Genomic DNA, 15089 nt, shown 5'->3' with positions numbered 1-15089 from the left:
GGCACAGACAATTTCATTCAAATATTCAAGCCGAAGTGATTGTCGAGTGCTCTCGAAGGAAGTTCTGTATAGTGGCGTTGTCTCTATGATAAAGTCGCAAATATAGGCAGATCGAAGGACATTCCACTTTCGCCCTGAGTGCAATCCACCAGATAGTACGACAACCTTTTTGGTACCATAGATATAACAGCAAGAGTGCTGTGGGATCTTTCCTGCGCAGCAAATTTTCGAAAGGGCCATGAATACTGTAAATAAAAACCTGGGCATGCCCTGTTGTTACCTGGCTATCCGGGAGACTCATGAGCCGGGAAACGGCATGAGCAGCAGAGAAATATGGATTCTCCTCCGCGGTAGAAAGGTCATGCATATCGCAAACAGTGGCCAATGCGCTTGGTATACCATCTATTCCTCTCTCTGGTAATGGCGAGTTCATAACCGCGTAGGTTGCCGCCATGACGGAGAAAATGCTATCAGGCCGTAGTGGATTAACTATGTCCCATAATGACATTTTACCCTTGCTCATGCGAAGCCAGTCCAGATCTGAGGATTCAGAGGATTTCAGAGGCCACGCCTCTTCTGGTGTGCATGTATCAGGGGATGAGAGGGTCAAGATAACCAGCGCAGCCGCGGTACCCCAAATTGGGTCCTTGTCCTCTGGTTTGACAGGTTCTCGTAATCGTTTGTTAAGGAGAGTAGTGCTTTGAGACCAGTGGTAGCACTCTTCTACAGTTCGACGAGAGCTTAAGGGGCCGTTTAAATGGCGATCATATGTAAGTGCCACAGCGAGAGACGCATGCATTAGGCAAGGATACTGGAAGCACGATGAATTCAGCTTTGGTCACATGGAAGAAAATTGATCCTGTTCTAAACTTACGGCGAAGGTCAGCTTAAAGAGTTTGCGATTAACTTCGATCACGTTAGGATCATCCGGGATGAGGAGACTCCGTCTATAGTACCGAGTTATAAAGTCTTGACATCTGGAACTCAATTGATATGTTGTAGATGCGTCGGAAGTCCAGATAGCACTTGCGAGAGGAGGCTGAAGCTTCATTTTCTTTTGAACTGTGAATGATCGCCCCGCATCAGCGCCGATGGGCTGGAGATCGATGATATTAGACATGAAGTTGCATAATACTCCAAATGAACAGCATCTTGTACATTGCGGTTTTCCTTCATCACACTATTTACCCAATGACATTAGTTAATGACTGAAATTAGTTCTTTGGAAGCCTGCTTACCTTAAGTTTTCGAAGTTTGCAATTCCGGCAGCCAAATCTCGATCTTCGCCGACTTTTCCCGTCTCGGACTTCCCGCGAACAGGACGGAGGTACAGTGAGGGATATAGTGCCCTGTGTGGTTTGATCATGAGTCATTTCTTCAAGATTGATGAATTCAAGGTGTTGAACAAGAGAAGTGGTAGTGAAATTGATCCACATCGCCCCCGATTCATATCTCCACAATTCACACTAACTGGTCGTCGGATGGAGAGAGATCTGATTGGTTGTGAATATGCCTGCATCGATGTATAAGCAGATGACCGAGAAGGAGAATGTGAATGATGAATTTGTAACAATATCTCTGTTTATTCTATATAAAGATCAAGTTCATCCTACTCAAATTCTTCATCTCGAATCATCTTTCAAGTTTCATCAAAAATTCCAAAATGTCACACCTCGCCGCTGTCTGTCTCGCAAAGGGCCAGCCTTTCGAACTTCAAACCCGCCCAACCCCAAAGCCAGGTCCAGGCGAGCTTCTCATCGCAGCCAAGTCCGTAGCACTCAATCCGGCAGACTGCATTATGCGTGATCAGGGTCTCTTTATACCATCATACCCTACAGTGATCGGGTTCGACGTCGCAGGCCTGGTCCTTGAAGTTGGTGACAATGTCCCTGTAAATACGACCGATGATGAACTGGGCCCTTCGTTCCGACCGGGGGTTACCCGTGTTGCTGGATATTCCGCCTCATTCTGGAGATCTTTCGACCCAGATTATGGCATCTTTCAGGAAAGATGTCTCGTCCCTTGGCAACATGTCATACCTCTTCCCGATACGGGTATTTCGTGGAACGAAGCGGCATCTTTACCTGTTTCTTGTCAGGTACCTCTCAACGCATGGGATCTGATGGGAATTTCACGGATCGGGGAAACTCCATCCTCGTCTACTCCGGCTCCGGTTAGAAAGAGTGATGTTCTTCTAATATGGGGTGCTACTTCCAGTGTGGGCTCGATGGGCGTCCAAACAGCCCGACTATTATGCGAAGATCCGACATCTTCTTTCGCCGCTGTGTATGCCACTGCTGGTGCGGTGAACATGCAGTTTGTAGCTTCTCTAGGCGCCGATCGCGTCTTCGATTATAAAGAGCCGCGTGTCGTTGATATCATTGTTTCGGCGGCGAAAGTGGATGGTTTGGGGATTCGACACTGCTTTCTTGCGAATGGGAAACTGGAGTTGTGTCAGGCTGTGCTCAAGGCTTTTGTTGGAGACAATCAAGCAGGGAAGAGACAAAAGGCGATGATTGCGTCAGCACCAGTCATCCCTCCGGGCACAGAAATGGAGGGCATAGAGACCGTTTTTGTGTTTCCCTCATTGGAAGAAGAGGAGCGATTAGCTCAGTTTCAATATTGGATGGGATGGCCGAGGAAGAATCTGGCCAGCGGGGCTATTAGACCAAGTCCAGAGCTCAAGATTGTGGGCAAAGGTTTGGAGGCGATTAATGCCGGACTGGATATGTTGTCTCGTGGAGTGAGCTGTACGAAGTTGGTTGTCGAGATTTCAGAGTAAGAGCCTGAATTCTTTGGAGACTACCACCAGATAGTTGAGGCAGACCTGGGACTTGAAGTGGAGGATATCCATGGATACATTCCATATTTCAAATAGTACTATTTGTGATGTTTAAATCTATACATCACACGTCTGTTGTTCGTTAATCAACACAAATGAACTGTATGAGTTTTGATTTCCAATACATCTTCAAGTTGAGGTCTCATGGGTAGCGTGTAGGCAGCCATGATTCAATGCCAATATCATGCCAGTTGCATCTCGTTGCATGGTTGCAGGCAAAGCACTCACACTTTAACCGGGATGCTGATGGTTGCTTGTAGTGATATGTCGAAAGATCGCCACTCGGAGGTGTGGCGCATAATGCCGGGCCAATAAATCGACGATCTCCCTAGATCATGAATTCCTGAAAAGTCCAGAGCAAAAGAACTGATCTTCTGCAGCAGGACAATACTGCATCTCATAACGTCAATAATTTGTGCAGCATATTGTGGGTCTAAGGACTTGGACGATTAGAATTTAGGAGTTGTTTTCCGTACGGAGTGTCCGCACTCCGAACCACAATGAATGAGAGACTCACTTCCAACTCCTCGCCTGACAAATTCACTCTATCGAAAGCTACTCTGCTACTCTGAATGTCATCAGAACGCATGCTAGATCCGCTATTCTCACTATTGAATTCTTTAGGAAAATCTAATTTCAACGGGCCAGGAGGGGTTGACAGCTGCCCAGGTGGCTTAAATGTCATTTCGAACATATCATGGCGATCTGAGTCCGAGAATAAGAGAATCCGATCGTACGATCGCACGATCGGGCAAACCAGATCTCCGGATTCTCCACAATATTTGCAGACAATTGCATTGAAAAGATCCGTCAACCGGGGAACAACTTAGCGACGACGATCCGATGGGGGCAATAGTTCACTCGGAGACCCCGCATGATACCACCCAAAAACTCGCCATTGTCGTATGCAAGGTCAAAGAGAAGGGGGCGATTGGCTAAACAGTCGCCGCAAGTGATGTATCTACTGCAATTTCACGGATGAACTACCCACCTCGCTCCCTCGGCGACTGTGTGGGGGCGTGGAGTCTCTCCCCAGAAGTCTACGGCAGCCGCTTAGCCCAATCGAGGGGCGCAACTTAGGCCCATCAGGGCTAGAATCGTCCAGGATCGGCGTATATGATCGCTGGATGCATGTAAGGGTGCGATAGGTCTATTACATCCCGTTCAAGGTGGCACTGAATTCATAACAACTCTTGAATAGTCACTCAATCGCCATGATGATTTAATAAATTTGAGACCTATCTATCCACCGTGCGCTAAAGTCTGTTTTCTAGTTTAACCCGGTAGTCTGGTACATATATGGAGGGCTATCTACTCCACGCTCGTTCTGGGACTTCTGTTCTCTATACTATCCCTTCCAAGTGAGTTGAAAAGCATTGGCAATTGATCCTGCGCTGCACGTTGAGTTGAATTGCCCTGTCAACATCATGTCTTCCATTTCACAGAACCAGAGTGGATACGACCATGACAACCTGCGTCATGTAGTCATAACTTCCACTTGTTTTGCATTTATTTTGTCGACATCTGCAGTTGCTTTTCGAATCATTTCTCGAAAGGTCAATGGTTCAGGTCTATTTGTCGACGATATTCTCATGATTTTTGCTTTGGTATGCAATCATTCCACCTAGAAATTCCAAGATATGTTTACTAACTATGGGAAAGCTATTTGAATATGGAATCACGATTGCAGGTATTGTCTGTATGTATACCCATCATCTTCCCTGAGTGTTCTGCCCGGCGGCTAACCCCTTACAGTGTTATACAATGGTCTTGGAACCCACATCCAATATGTTCGACCGGACCAACTCGTGGTCTACCTTAAGGTAATTCGAATTCTGAGTGCGATATGCATCCATGCTCCTGAAGTCTTACTGATCTCTTCAATAGACCATGTTTACCGGCTCTATTCTCTATACTGGCTGTATCGGATGCATCAAGCTATCCATCTTGATGCTTTATCGACGTCTCTTCCCAACAAAGGCAATGAAAGCTGCGGTCAATGTTGTGGGCATGATCATTATCCTTTGGGCTGCTTGTGGTATCCTTTCCGGCTGCTTTACATGCATGCCTACTAAGAAGCTCTGGGACCCTACAGTACCAGGCGCATGTATGGATCTTGGCAAATACTACTACGGACTTCAGATCCCCAACATCGTCACAGATGCTATCATCCTCGTCATGCCCATGCACACTGTCTGGAATCTTCCCATTTCCCGTTCTCAGAAGATGGGTCTCTCCGGAATTTTCATTGTGGGACTTCTGTAAGTCATCGTCCTCCTCAAGATCACCGGATCGGATACTGACCAGATGAAGGACCTTGGCCTTTGATATTGTTCGCTTGATTGCTCTGATTGATCTCTCTACATCCGGAGACGACATTACATGTAAGTCTGATATTGAACAAAGCCGACCGACAAGATACTGACTCCAAAAAGATAATCAAGTAAACTCGAGTGTGTGGACCTGCATTGAACCCGCTGTGGGTATCGTCGCCGCCTGTCTTTCCAACATGCGTCCCTTATTTAAGGTCATGCATGAGAAGGTCTGGGTTCGCCACATCAGCAAAAATGGCACCGCCAATATCAGCCAACAGGAAATCTCGAGCGAGAAGCAAGATTGGCAACATCGAACTCCCAGTCCTCACGGCGAGACAACCAACTTTGACTCTCACCTCTCTCATACGAGTCATACCGAGTCCGGGTCGTCTCACTATGACAGCCCTTGCTAAATTGGCGTCGAAGATACTGAACAAATCTTCCATATATTTTCTTTCTTTTTTCTCATTTCAAGCGCTCTGTGAACGGCGCAGGATATATGCTTCCTTCTCACCTTCCCTCATCCCATTTATTCTACTGTGTCCTGTCGATTCATGTTGTCAGGATCATAATCCTGTATTCTACCTTCTACCTTTTTCCTGGATCTTCCTTTCGATCGTTATTTGTTCACTGGATTGGAAAGTCATACATTAGATAGCTTACTAGTTACTATAATACACCTCGCTTGATCCTCAAGCATTATCGAAATATTTCTCGTTAACTGGATTTTAGTCTGATTCCAAGTTCACATCTGATTCCATGAATGTTAACGATCGTCGTGGATAGACACCGCAAAAGACCCTTTCTGACGTCGATCTCAGCCACAGAACGCGGGATCAGATAAAGAACCAACGCAGCCCAGATCATTCCTCACACACTATTCGCCGACAGAATCTCCCGTCTTGAACACACAGATACGATAATTTCGATCAAAGCAAAAATAACTTCCCATATTCTCACGTTAAACAACGTTATTGGCTGAGTTGATGAAGTATCTGGGAAGCCCCTCATGCCAAGCGAGTCGAATCAATGCTCTTCGCCCCATTAACCTTCCGCATGACTGATAACTATGCGCAATGACGCGGGCGATCATGCTCGCCCGATTTAAGGGGATTAAATTCAACTTTTCGCCCTACGTCCGCCTGTCTTCCCCAAATTCCAAGTTTCCAATATGCGCGGTCTCGATGATAGTACCGACATCCTAATTCATGTTGGCCAGGCGGCCGGCGAACAGGTTAAATATGGGTGGAATGCATTTCTGAACTTTGCAGCGCGGGATAACGTCCTCGAGGTTGCTCTAGGTTTGATGTCAGTGTGATATATCATTTCAGTGACCCTCTCATACTAATGATGATTCAAATGTTCAAGATTTTGGTGCTAATATGGATTTTTAGAATCGCGAATTCATTCACGCAAGTTGTCACTTCCTTCGTATCCGATATCGTGCTACCGATTGTTTCTCTTTTGCCCTTTTTGAATCGGAACATGGATCAGAAATTTGCGGTCTTGTCTAGAGGTCCTAATTATGATCCTCGAAAGGGGTATAATACCGTCGGCCAGGCTAGAGATGATGGTGCACTTGTTTTAGCTTGGGGGTAAGTAACAATCACCGACCCCAACAATATGCTGGGACTCGAATACGAATAGAAAAAAGAGTCATAATGTGACTGATATGGAACACAGTGGGTTCGTTGAGAATTTATTGAATTTCATGGGTATCAGCCTGACACTTTTCGCGGTCGCGCATTTATACATGCTCATATCTCATAACAAAATTATCAAGCCTACTGTGAGGTGCAGGTACTGCAAGAAGTACATCAGTGTGGAGGTCAGGTACCTTAATGAGCCTGTTGCTTTGATTCTAAGAGTGGAATTGACGAAAGAGTAGGCTTCCCGATGTATGAATTGCTCGAGCTGGCAAGATGGCAGGGAGGACCCGATCAAACAAGACAACGATGGAGATGATGAATATGAGCTGTGACGGATCTTTAAGCTATTTTATCCCACTCCTGCTAAGTTAGAGACACAAAATACCCAATACTTCAAGGTCAGCCCAGCGTGTATTTGGACATTTGAAGATGATCATATTTTGCTTAATCGCCCCTCAACAGACCGTCGAAGAAATGATGCATCTATATCTTGAATTTGGGCTGTACCGGCCAACGCCCTTGTGCGACTCAGCTCTCGCTCCAGTATATTCATCACAGTTTGAACACCTTTCATCCCTTTGAAAGCAAGACCCCATAGTATGGGTCTTCCAACCCAAGTCCGCATCAAGAGCTAATGCTTTGAAAACATCACTTCCGTGACGTATGCCCCCATCAAAAATGATAGGAATTTTGCGCTTGACAGCAGCGGCGATTTCCGGTAGTGCTTTGATTGTTGATGGCACGCAGTCTAGCTGGCGACCACCATGATTAGAGAGCATCTACTCCGTGCTTAATCGCGAGTTCTGCGTCTTCCGGTGCCATGATACCTTTGAGAATGATTTTCATGTTTGTAGTTTGGCGCAGAAATTGAATTGTTGAATCCCATGTAAGAGAAGCATTATTTTCTTTACCCTCAGCTTCACGAAGGCCTTCATCGTATTGTTGCTTAGTGCGTGCATCTGCTAGGATACGGTTGAAACTTGGTTTCCCTGGACGTGGCCCATGGGTCTTTGCGATATTGACCAGTTCAATCCCCCTGGGAAGAATTAAGGGTGTTTGTCGTTCGTTGATAAGGCTTCAGAATACTGGCGAGTCTACTGTGAGGACGAGTGCTTGGTACCCAGCAGCTATAATTGATTCAGCGGTGCACTTTATTCAATCCAGTCAGGGGCATCATACCTTCAGCTCTTTTGATTAATGGAATACTCAGCTCCAACTTCGATGGCAGGTAAATTTGAAACCAGAATTGAGGGCCCGCTTTTGGTCCGTTTGATTCATGAAGTGTTCCTATCACGTCTTCCAGCGATGTGGTGGAATTCGATGAAAGAGTAAGATTCAGTCCCATTGAAGAGGCTGCCTGAGCCACATCTAGCTCACCACCAGGACTAGCTAGTCGCTGCATTGCACTAGGGGCAATTCCTATGGGAAGGGGATACGTATGGCCGAGGATGTTCACCGACGTATCGACACAAGAGACATCGCGAAGAACCCTGGGAAGAATGTATAGACTAGGAAAACATTTAGCATCATCATCCAGCATTACCACCCATTTTCCTGGCACTTACCCATCAAATTCAGCTGTATTTGAGTCCTTTACCCTCTGATCATTGGCTCCACTGGCATAGTAATCGTAGACCTGGCTAGGAAGCTTTTGCCGAGCAAGAAGCTCGACCTGCTCAATAGTGATAGGGTCATTCAAAAGGTTCATTGGGCTCATTGTAACAACACTTGAAATGCAATGGAAAGGCGGAAAACTGAGAAGAAAGAATTCAAATAGGGGACACTAACATTTGAATGGTGTCAGGAAAATGGTGACCGGAAAAGAATCCGACACTTCTTGTTGTCCCCACTGGCTTATAGGAAAGTTGACAGCTTACTTTCAAGGTCAAGTTTCAATTGTGATAAATTCATATAGTATCAATCAATTGGTAATCATTATATTTACTATGGAATGGAATATGCTACTAATATCATGATGAGTCGAAGTCCTCTTAAGGCTATCTGCTCTCCGTCAAGATGATTTAGCTATCTGACCGTTCAAGAGGGTATACAACACACAAATCTCTTCATTGACAAACCCTACTACCACAAAGCTTCGAAATGAAACACAAGACCTACTCAAGAAGCTTTATCGATGATATTCAAATAGAGAGGAAATGCTATGTGTTCCAGTACTATGGGATCACGTCAGCAAATAACGGAACCTTCCAAGGTTGGAAATCCACCAAATCAAACCCCGCTTCAATGTGACTTCACCAAGTTCAAGCTGCTGTTACTATTGTTTGTATCAATTTCTGCAGCTGCTGATACGCCTATCTTCTTCAAAACTATCGCCTTACTCATCACCAGCAAGAATGGCGATCATTCACATTGTGCTCTTCCAGTTCAAACCTGGTATTGAGAGCTACATAATCAATGACGTATGATCCTGGGCCGCATAACAAGATTCAACTGGATGAAACCTAATATCATTATGATATTAGACATGCAAGCGAATGCTCGAGCTCAGAGAGAACTGTCTTCATCCAGTATCCCAGAAGCCATATATTGAGACATCATCTGGTGGAATTGATAATTCTCCTGAAGGTATTCAGGTACGTGCAACCAAGAGGCAATCCAATTCATCTCGAGTTATCAACTGACACATCTATCATTTCGAAGGATGGGAAAACTCATGCTTTTGTTGTTGAATTTGCAAATGCACCAGACAGAGATTACTATGTTCATCTCGATCCTGTGCACCAGGAGTTTATTAAGAGTTTAGATGGGATTATTGAGAAGGTACAAGCAATTGACTACACACCTGGTGTATTTAACTAGACACACAAATATGGATAGATTTTCAGAAAGAAAATGTTTGATTCATTCTTGAGTGTCAAATTTATTCTGTAGGCACCCTTCCTTCCTCGTGAGATGCCAGGGATTTGAAAGGGGTTTAATTCAAGCATAACATTCTTCATGTATCTCAACAGTAATTCTTGGATCATATCAAGTCTCAAACGTACAAGCATTGAATGCCAGTCATAATAAAGGAAATCCAATTTTCGAGACTTAGAAAAAGCGCTGGTTACCAGTACCAGACACTCGATTCTCAGGGACAGCATCCACACGAGGATCCGCAACCTTGTGAGTCGGGTTATGAGAGGTCATACCGGGGGTATGGTCGACTGTAGGATTGCCGTAGCTGCTTCCTGCAATAGCCTGATGATGAGCTCGATTATCCATATCAGAGTCGATGCGAGGGTCGGCCTTGTTGGCTAGGTTTGAACTGTGTGGACCAGCAGTTGTTGAAGCAGGACCAGTACTCAAGGAGTTTCCTCCATGGACACCGTGACTGTCCAAGTCGGAATCAACGCGAGGGTCAAGCTTATTCACCATGTCGGACTTGTGAGGTCCTGCAGTGTTTGGAGCTGGCCCATGGTTCCACTTGCTTGATCCAAATCCACCTGAAGCGGGCTCTCTGTGGACATCTGTACCATGAGCATGGCCACCTGGGCGAACGCTGTTGTCAAGGTCTGAGTCGATGAAAGGATCAGCGTTGTTGCCCATGTTGGAATGGTGGGGACCTGCGGTTGTCGAAGCTGGGCCGGTGCTGTGTGTGATGTTCTGCGCAGGTACACGGCTTCCTGCGTTCGCATTCACGCGAGGATCGAGCTTGTTGGCCATGTTGGAGTCGTGAGGGCCGATCGTGCCACCTGGGGGATGGGCATGGGTTGAGCTGGCTGATAACAAGCTGTTAGAATATATGGATTCCAAAAAGGGGAGGCTGTCACATACCTTGAGTACTATCAACACGAGGATCCAGCTTGTTGGCTAGGGCGGAGTTGTGTGGGCCGTTGTTGGCGCTGGTGGTGGTGGTAGTGGTAGTGGTCTTGGTAGTGCTGCTGGAGTTGTGATTTCCCGACAGGGCTTCTTCGACCTTGTTGAGAATACCCATTGTGGATGTTTTGGAGGATTTCAATGTATTTTGATTGAGAAAGAGAATGAAAGTGAAGATGATGAAGCTTCAGGATCGTGATATAGAAGAGAGACTCGTGGAGGGGTGGAGTGTCTTTTTATAACAGAGAGCAATCCCCAAAAACCCGGCGTGTTCTTTGCAGCAATCATTGCAGGTAGTATTGCATCTATATGACGTTGGATACTTCAAATGTTCAAATGTTGCAATTGTGATTCTATTGTTTTACAGAAAAAGGCTAGTATACAAATAAACTACTGGTGATCTTTGTTTGTTCCGTCAGTGGCGTTTGTCTAACCAGTTTCGCCACCAAGGGACCTGTTTAAAGTACATAAAAACAAGTCCATTCCTTAACCTTGTGCTCTTGAAACAATGGCTGGCGAATAAATATTGTGCATAGCTGTAATAAAGAGATCGCAACTGCTTAGTCTGGGTTTTCTTGTCATCTAAAGGGAAGTTCCACCATACTAGTACTTATGCAATCCATTTCTCTCGGGACTTCCAATATGGTAGTATATGGTAGTAGATCATGGCAAAAATCCATATTATTCTAACTATAGCTTCGATGAAAATGTGCCACCAGTGCCAGTTGAGCCTGTCAGCCCTCCATCAACAACAATATTCTGCCCAGTGACGTATCTCGATGTATAACTTGCCAAGAATGCCACGCAATTCGCAACATCAAAAGCATCACCCATGGAACCTTGAGGAATATTATGATCCGTAATCTTCTTATAGATTTCTCTCTCGTCAGCTGACTCGCTCTTCCCAAGCTTTTCCAAGAAAGGTGTATACACCATCCCAGGAGAGATCGAGTTCACTCGAATACCCTTACTCGCATACATGATGCCAGAAACCTTGGTAAAATGGATAACCGCTGCCTTGGCAGATGCATACGCCACCTGCGGCTTACCGAGAAATCGCATCCCAGCAATGGACGCATTATTGATAATTGAGCCGGATCCCTGCTTCTCCATAATCGGGAGCACAGCCTTGCAACTGAGGAAGACGGTTTTTAGATTCAGCTCGATTTGAGAGTCCCAGGCTTCTTCGCTCATTGTGGCAGGATCGCCGGTTTTGGTTCCGCCCACATTGTTAACGAGGATATCGATGCGACCGTGTTTGTTTACGATTTGGTTGATCGTGTGGTTGATATCCGTGGCACTGGTCGCGTTGAGTTGGACAGCTTCGCAGAATCCTCCATCGGCCTGAATCCGAGAAGCTGTTTGTTCTGCTGCTTTGAGATTCATGTCGCAGGCAATTATCTTAGCACCTGACTCGCTCAATATCTTGGCAATGGCAGCGCCATTACCCCAGAATTTTGAGGTCGGGTCGCCTGCTTGACCTGCTCCTATCACCACGGCTACTTGATTCTTCAAGTCAGGGTATATAGCGTTTCTCTGTCTGTTATATGATGGGTTTAGTGATCTCAATATACGTAGCGCCTGAATGATGATAGTCTCACCTAGATGTCATATTGAGTAATGCTTAGGGACTGTAGACTGTAGTTGATTCATAGACAGTTGATATGAGGAATCAGGATGGAAGAGCTCAATATACCCACTTGCCCGGACTTGATACCGATGACATCCCTTTACACTACTATGTTAACTAGACTTGGTTTCCCCGCATTTAAGGACCTTTTAACCCATTAATGATAATATCTCGTCTCGAGGATCCGGCTATTCCATTCCTCCCCGCTCGGCATAATGCCGGTGTACAGGAATCCTGCGCACTTTTACGAAATATCCTTATTACATATAGACTAGAGGTTGAATGTGAACAGAGGAGGCTGTGCATAGAAATTGCCCCTGAATGTCGCGATCTAAATTATCATTTGCGTAACAATTCAGACTAATCTACATGCGATATAGCTTGCCGACTCGGAAGACTGGTAATTCCTGAGTAGATCTTTTCGGGATGAGAATATTGAACAACACTTGGGTACGACTTCGCGCCAAGATGTACAATTTGAGTTTTCAATTCCAGATGTCCTTGCTCATATGTACTTGTATCTTGCCAATGCCAGCTGTACATGCCTCCACACTTGGGTAGTGGGTGTGGGTCTAGGCCGGTTACTACGGACAGAAAAGCGAACCCCAGAACTTGGAGTCTCAGCTTGAGTGCAAAGCAAAGGTTAGATTGAAATTGGAATCAAGAGTCTCATCATTTAATAATGTCCATTGGTATCTCAAGACTCCCAGGCAAAGGAAAATGCAATCATTAGAACGTAGCGAGAAAACATAGCCTGAAATCTTTGTGTTCGCCTTGAATCCCAGCGGACCGTAATCTATCCCACCCAAATTTACATCCAGACCTCCATCAGAGAAGACGATGCAATCCCTTCTATAGCAGAGAAATCAAATAGATAAACAGCTTTGGAAAAGAAAATAATTAGCTGTAGTTGTCGAGCACAGTATCATAACGTAAACCGGATACAATGCGAAGAATCGGTCGTTGACAGTAGCGTATACTGCCGCGAGCTGCCTTAGTTGGTCAGCTGGGTGGAGGGAGAGGAACCGGCGTACAACACGATCAGGATGACGGTTGCGACAGCGCCAGCAGCAATACCCTTGGCCTTAGCGGGGTTGCTGCGACGGTACTCTCCGACCTGCAGACGCACATCAGTGCTGAGGGACTGAATCTTCTCAGCACCGAGCTTGTAGTAGCAGAGACCACCCAGGGCAATGGAGTAACCGAAAAACTGCACGGGAGTGACGGGGTCACGGAAGATCATCATAGAGGCGCAGACCAGCAGGATATCCTTCAGGATACCAGCCATGGTCAGGACAACGGCAGAAGTCTTGCCAATCAGAAGGACGACGGAAGCATTCAACAAGAAGGCAACCAGAGCATTAGCAATGAGAGTGCCAATACCGAGGCCGTAGATGTCGGCCATAGTCAGGCGGGGAAGATCAGTGAAGATGGTGACAACCCCGTTGGTGAGGGCACAGGCCGGGGCGTAGTAGTAGAGGGAGACCAGGGGATCCATCTTGAACTCGGCAGAGCTCAGAAGGCGCTGGACCATAACAAGACGCAGAGCCTCGAAGATGATACCACCGACCTGGATAAGGAAACCAAGCATATCGAACTTGATCTCACCGAAGGAGGCAATGACGACACCAAAGACAATGATGGCAACATTGCCGAGGGTCTTGAAGTTGGTCGGGGCGATGCCGAAAGACCAAGTAGCGACCAGAGTCACGACAACGTTGGTGGCCTGTTAAAATATTGGATTAATATATGTTGCTCCACGTCACATATAAAGAGAGCTCACCTTCAGCATCTGAATGAAGGACACACTGAGGTACAGGTAGGCCAAGTTACCGCAAATAAGACTCAAGCTGAACATGATACCAATGGGGACAATGGCGCGACTGTTCAACAATTGCAATGTCAGAATTCATGTTTCCAAACTCCAAATCTGTTGCTATCTCGAGTATAGAGCTCACGTGTAGGTGGCCGGGGTCATTGGAACCTTGTGGCGGGAGTCCAGAATCGTGGTGAAGCGGGCCAGGATCTGGGTCATTGCGGTGGCGAAAACCATGTGCCATGTTGTCAGGAAAAGCGCTGGATGAGAATTGATATTAGAGGTGTGGTTCTTCGATCGAATTAAATATGCGGATGAAAGTTCCGGGGCGAAAAAAGGGCGATTCTAGGGCAAAACTTACGGAAGTCTAAAGAAAGAATATGTTAGCCAGGTCTGTTACTCCAAGGTTGGGAAAGCCGAGGGATGGAAGAATTGAAAACTTACTGAACTTCGCAGATGACAAAACCCACTTGTTAAATAGAATTACACTGGAACTAAGGGCAATCCACAAACTAGGGATATGTTAGAATAGGGTGGTTGAGAGCAGGGGATGGCATTGAGACACTTACGCAATGTAGAAAGCCGGGTGCAAGCCGCTGCTGGGAGCGGGAGGAGGGTTTCCACCCTCGAGCTTGCGTTCATCCTGAGAAGAGCGAGCGTTTGCCATGATGAAAATGGATTTGAAATGAGTGACTATGGTGAGGTGTGTGAAGAAAGAAAAATGCCAGAAGGGCAATTAGGGGCAAGATGGATGATCAACGGGCGGTGTGGGAGTGGTGGCGCTGATTGGAGCGTGGGAGAGTACACGTTGACGCGTGGAGCAGAGAGAGTGTGTTTCCCCCCTTCTTTTATGTGTGTTTCAGGTTTTTGTTGCCGCAGGGTCTTTCCCGTGTGTGGTCCAGTGTGGGTACTCTTGAAAGTCTTGGAAGTGCTTAAGGGATTTATTGCATTGAACTTTATATCAGATTCTTCATGAAGTACAGTGTGTATATAGGAATATTGAAAATAACTGATCTGA

General features: G+C 46.0%; 9 protein-coding genes across 9 annotated transcripts; 4 read left to right on the top strand and 5 right to left on the bottom strand.

The window, feature by feature from the left end:
- Positions 1-25: 25 nt before the first annotated feature.
- On the bottom strand, positions 26-1373 carry N7483_010312 (Zn(II)2Cys6 transcription factor domain-containing protein; the record flags this gene model as incomplete). Its single annotated transcript, XM_057093739.1, has 3 exons — positions 26-811; positions 875-1180; positions 1239-1373. The coding sequence occupies 3 exons, from the start codon at positions 1371-1373 to the stop codon at positions 26-28; spliced, it is 1227 nt and encodes a 408-aa protein (XP_056939710.1).
- A 290-nt stretch (positions 1374-1663) lies between these two features.
- N7483_010311 (zinc-binding alcohol dehydrogenase family protein) lies at positions 1664-2782 on the top strand (the record flags this gene model as incomplete). Its single annotated transcript, XM_057093738.1, has 1 exon — positions 1664-2782. The coding sequence occupies one exon, from the start codon at positions 1664-1666 to the stop codon at positions 2780-2782; it is 1119 nt and encodes a 372-aa protein (XP_056939709.1).
- A 1487-nt stretch (positions 2783-4269) lies between these two features.
- On the top strand, positions 4270-5570 carry N7483_010310 (uncharacterized protein; the record flags this gene model as incomplete). Its single annotated transcript, XM_057093737.1, has 6 exons — positions 4270-4449; positions 4505-4541; positions 4598-4665; positions 4730-5103; positions 5156-5226; positions 5278-5570. 6 exons carry the CDS (start codon positions 4270-4272, stop codon positions 5568-5570), a joined length of 1023 nt encoding a protein of 340 aa, XP_056939708.1.
- A 758-nt stretch (positions 5571-6328) lies between these two features.
- Positions 6329-7138, top strand: N7483_010309 (uncharacterized protein; the record flags this gene model as incomplete). Its single annotated transcript, XM_057093736.1, has 4 exons — positions 6329-6465; positions 6552-6752; positions 6841-7041; positions 7072-7138. The coding sequence occupies 4 exons, from the start codon at positions 6329-6331 to the stop codon at positions 7136-7138; spliced, it is 606 nt and encodes a 201-aa protein (XP_056939707.1).
- Positions 7139-7574: 436 nt separating this feature from the next.
- On the bottom strand, positions 7575-8523 carry N7483_010308 (alpha-hydroxy acid oxidase; the record flags this gene model as incomplete). Its single annotated transcript, XM_057093735.1, has 4 exons — positions 7575-7842; positions 7927-7933; positions 7986-8314; positions 8372-8523. The coding sequence occupies 4 exons, from the start codon at positions 8521-8523 to the stop codon at positions 7575-7577; spliced, it is 756 nt and encodes a 251-aa protein (XP_056939706.1).
- A 637-nt stretch (positions 8524-9160) lies between these two features.
- N7483_010307 (Dabb family protein) lies at positions 9161-9626 on the top strand (the record flags this gene model as incomplete). The annotated part of the gene is made up of 3 exons (XM_057093734.1): positions 9161-9226; positions 9290-9400; positions 9468-9626. 3 exons carry the CDS (start codon positions 9161-9163, stop codon positions 9624-9626), a joined length of 336 nt encoding a protein of 111 aa, XP_056939705.1.
- A 231-nt stretch (positions 9627-9857) lies between these two features.
- Positions 9858-10743, bottom strand: N7483_010306 (uncharacterized protein; the record flags this gene model as incomplete). The annotated part of the gene is made up of 2 exons (XM_057093733.1): positions 9858-10528; positions 10584-10743. 2 exons carry the CDS (start codon positions 10741-10743, stop codon positions 9858-9860), a joined length of 831 nt encoding a protein of 276 aa, XP_056939704.1.
- A 572-nt stretch (positions 10744-11315) lies between these two features.
- On the bottom strand, positions 11316-12237 carry N7483_010305 (SDR family NAD(P)-dependent oxidoreductase; the record flags this gene model as incomplete). The annotated part of the gene is made up of 2 exons (XM_057093732.1): positions 11316-12165; positions 12227-12237. The coding sequence occupies 2 exons, from the start codon at positions 12235-12237 to the stop codon at positions 11316-11318; spliced, it is 861 nt and encodes a 286-aa protein (XP_056939703.1).
- Positions 12238-13249: 1012 nt separating this feature from the next.
- N7483_010304 (sugar phosphate/phosphate translocator) lies at positions 13250-14738 on the bottom strand (the record flags this gene model as incomplete). Its single annotated transcript, XM_057093731.1, has 6 exons — positions 13250-13981; positions 14039-14138; positions 14214-14331; positions 14433-14438; positions 14516-14583; positions 14641-14738. 6 exons carry the CDS (start codon positions 14736-14738, stop codon positions 13250-13252), a joined length of 1122 nt encoding a protein of 373 aa, XP_056939702.1.
- Between the last annotated feature and the right edge of the window lie 351 nt (positions 14739-15089).

This window comes from Penicillium malachiteum (genome assembly GCF_028827825.1).
Source record: "Penicillium malachiteum strain IBT 17515 chromosome Unknown utg000005l:1.0-9002435.0:326005.0-9005861.0, whole genome shotgun sequence".
In the NCBI taxonomy this organism is placed as follows: Eukaryota; Fungi; Ascomycota; class Eurotiomycetes; order Eurotiales; family Aspergillaceae; genus Penicillium; species Penicillium malachiteum.
Note: the sequence above shows the minus strand (reverse complement) of the source record. Positions and strands in the feature narration are given on the sequence as shown.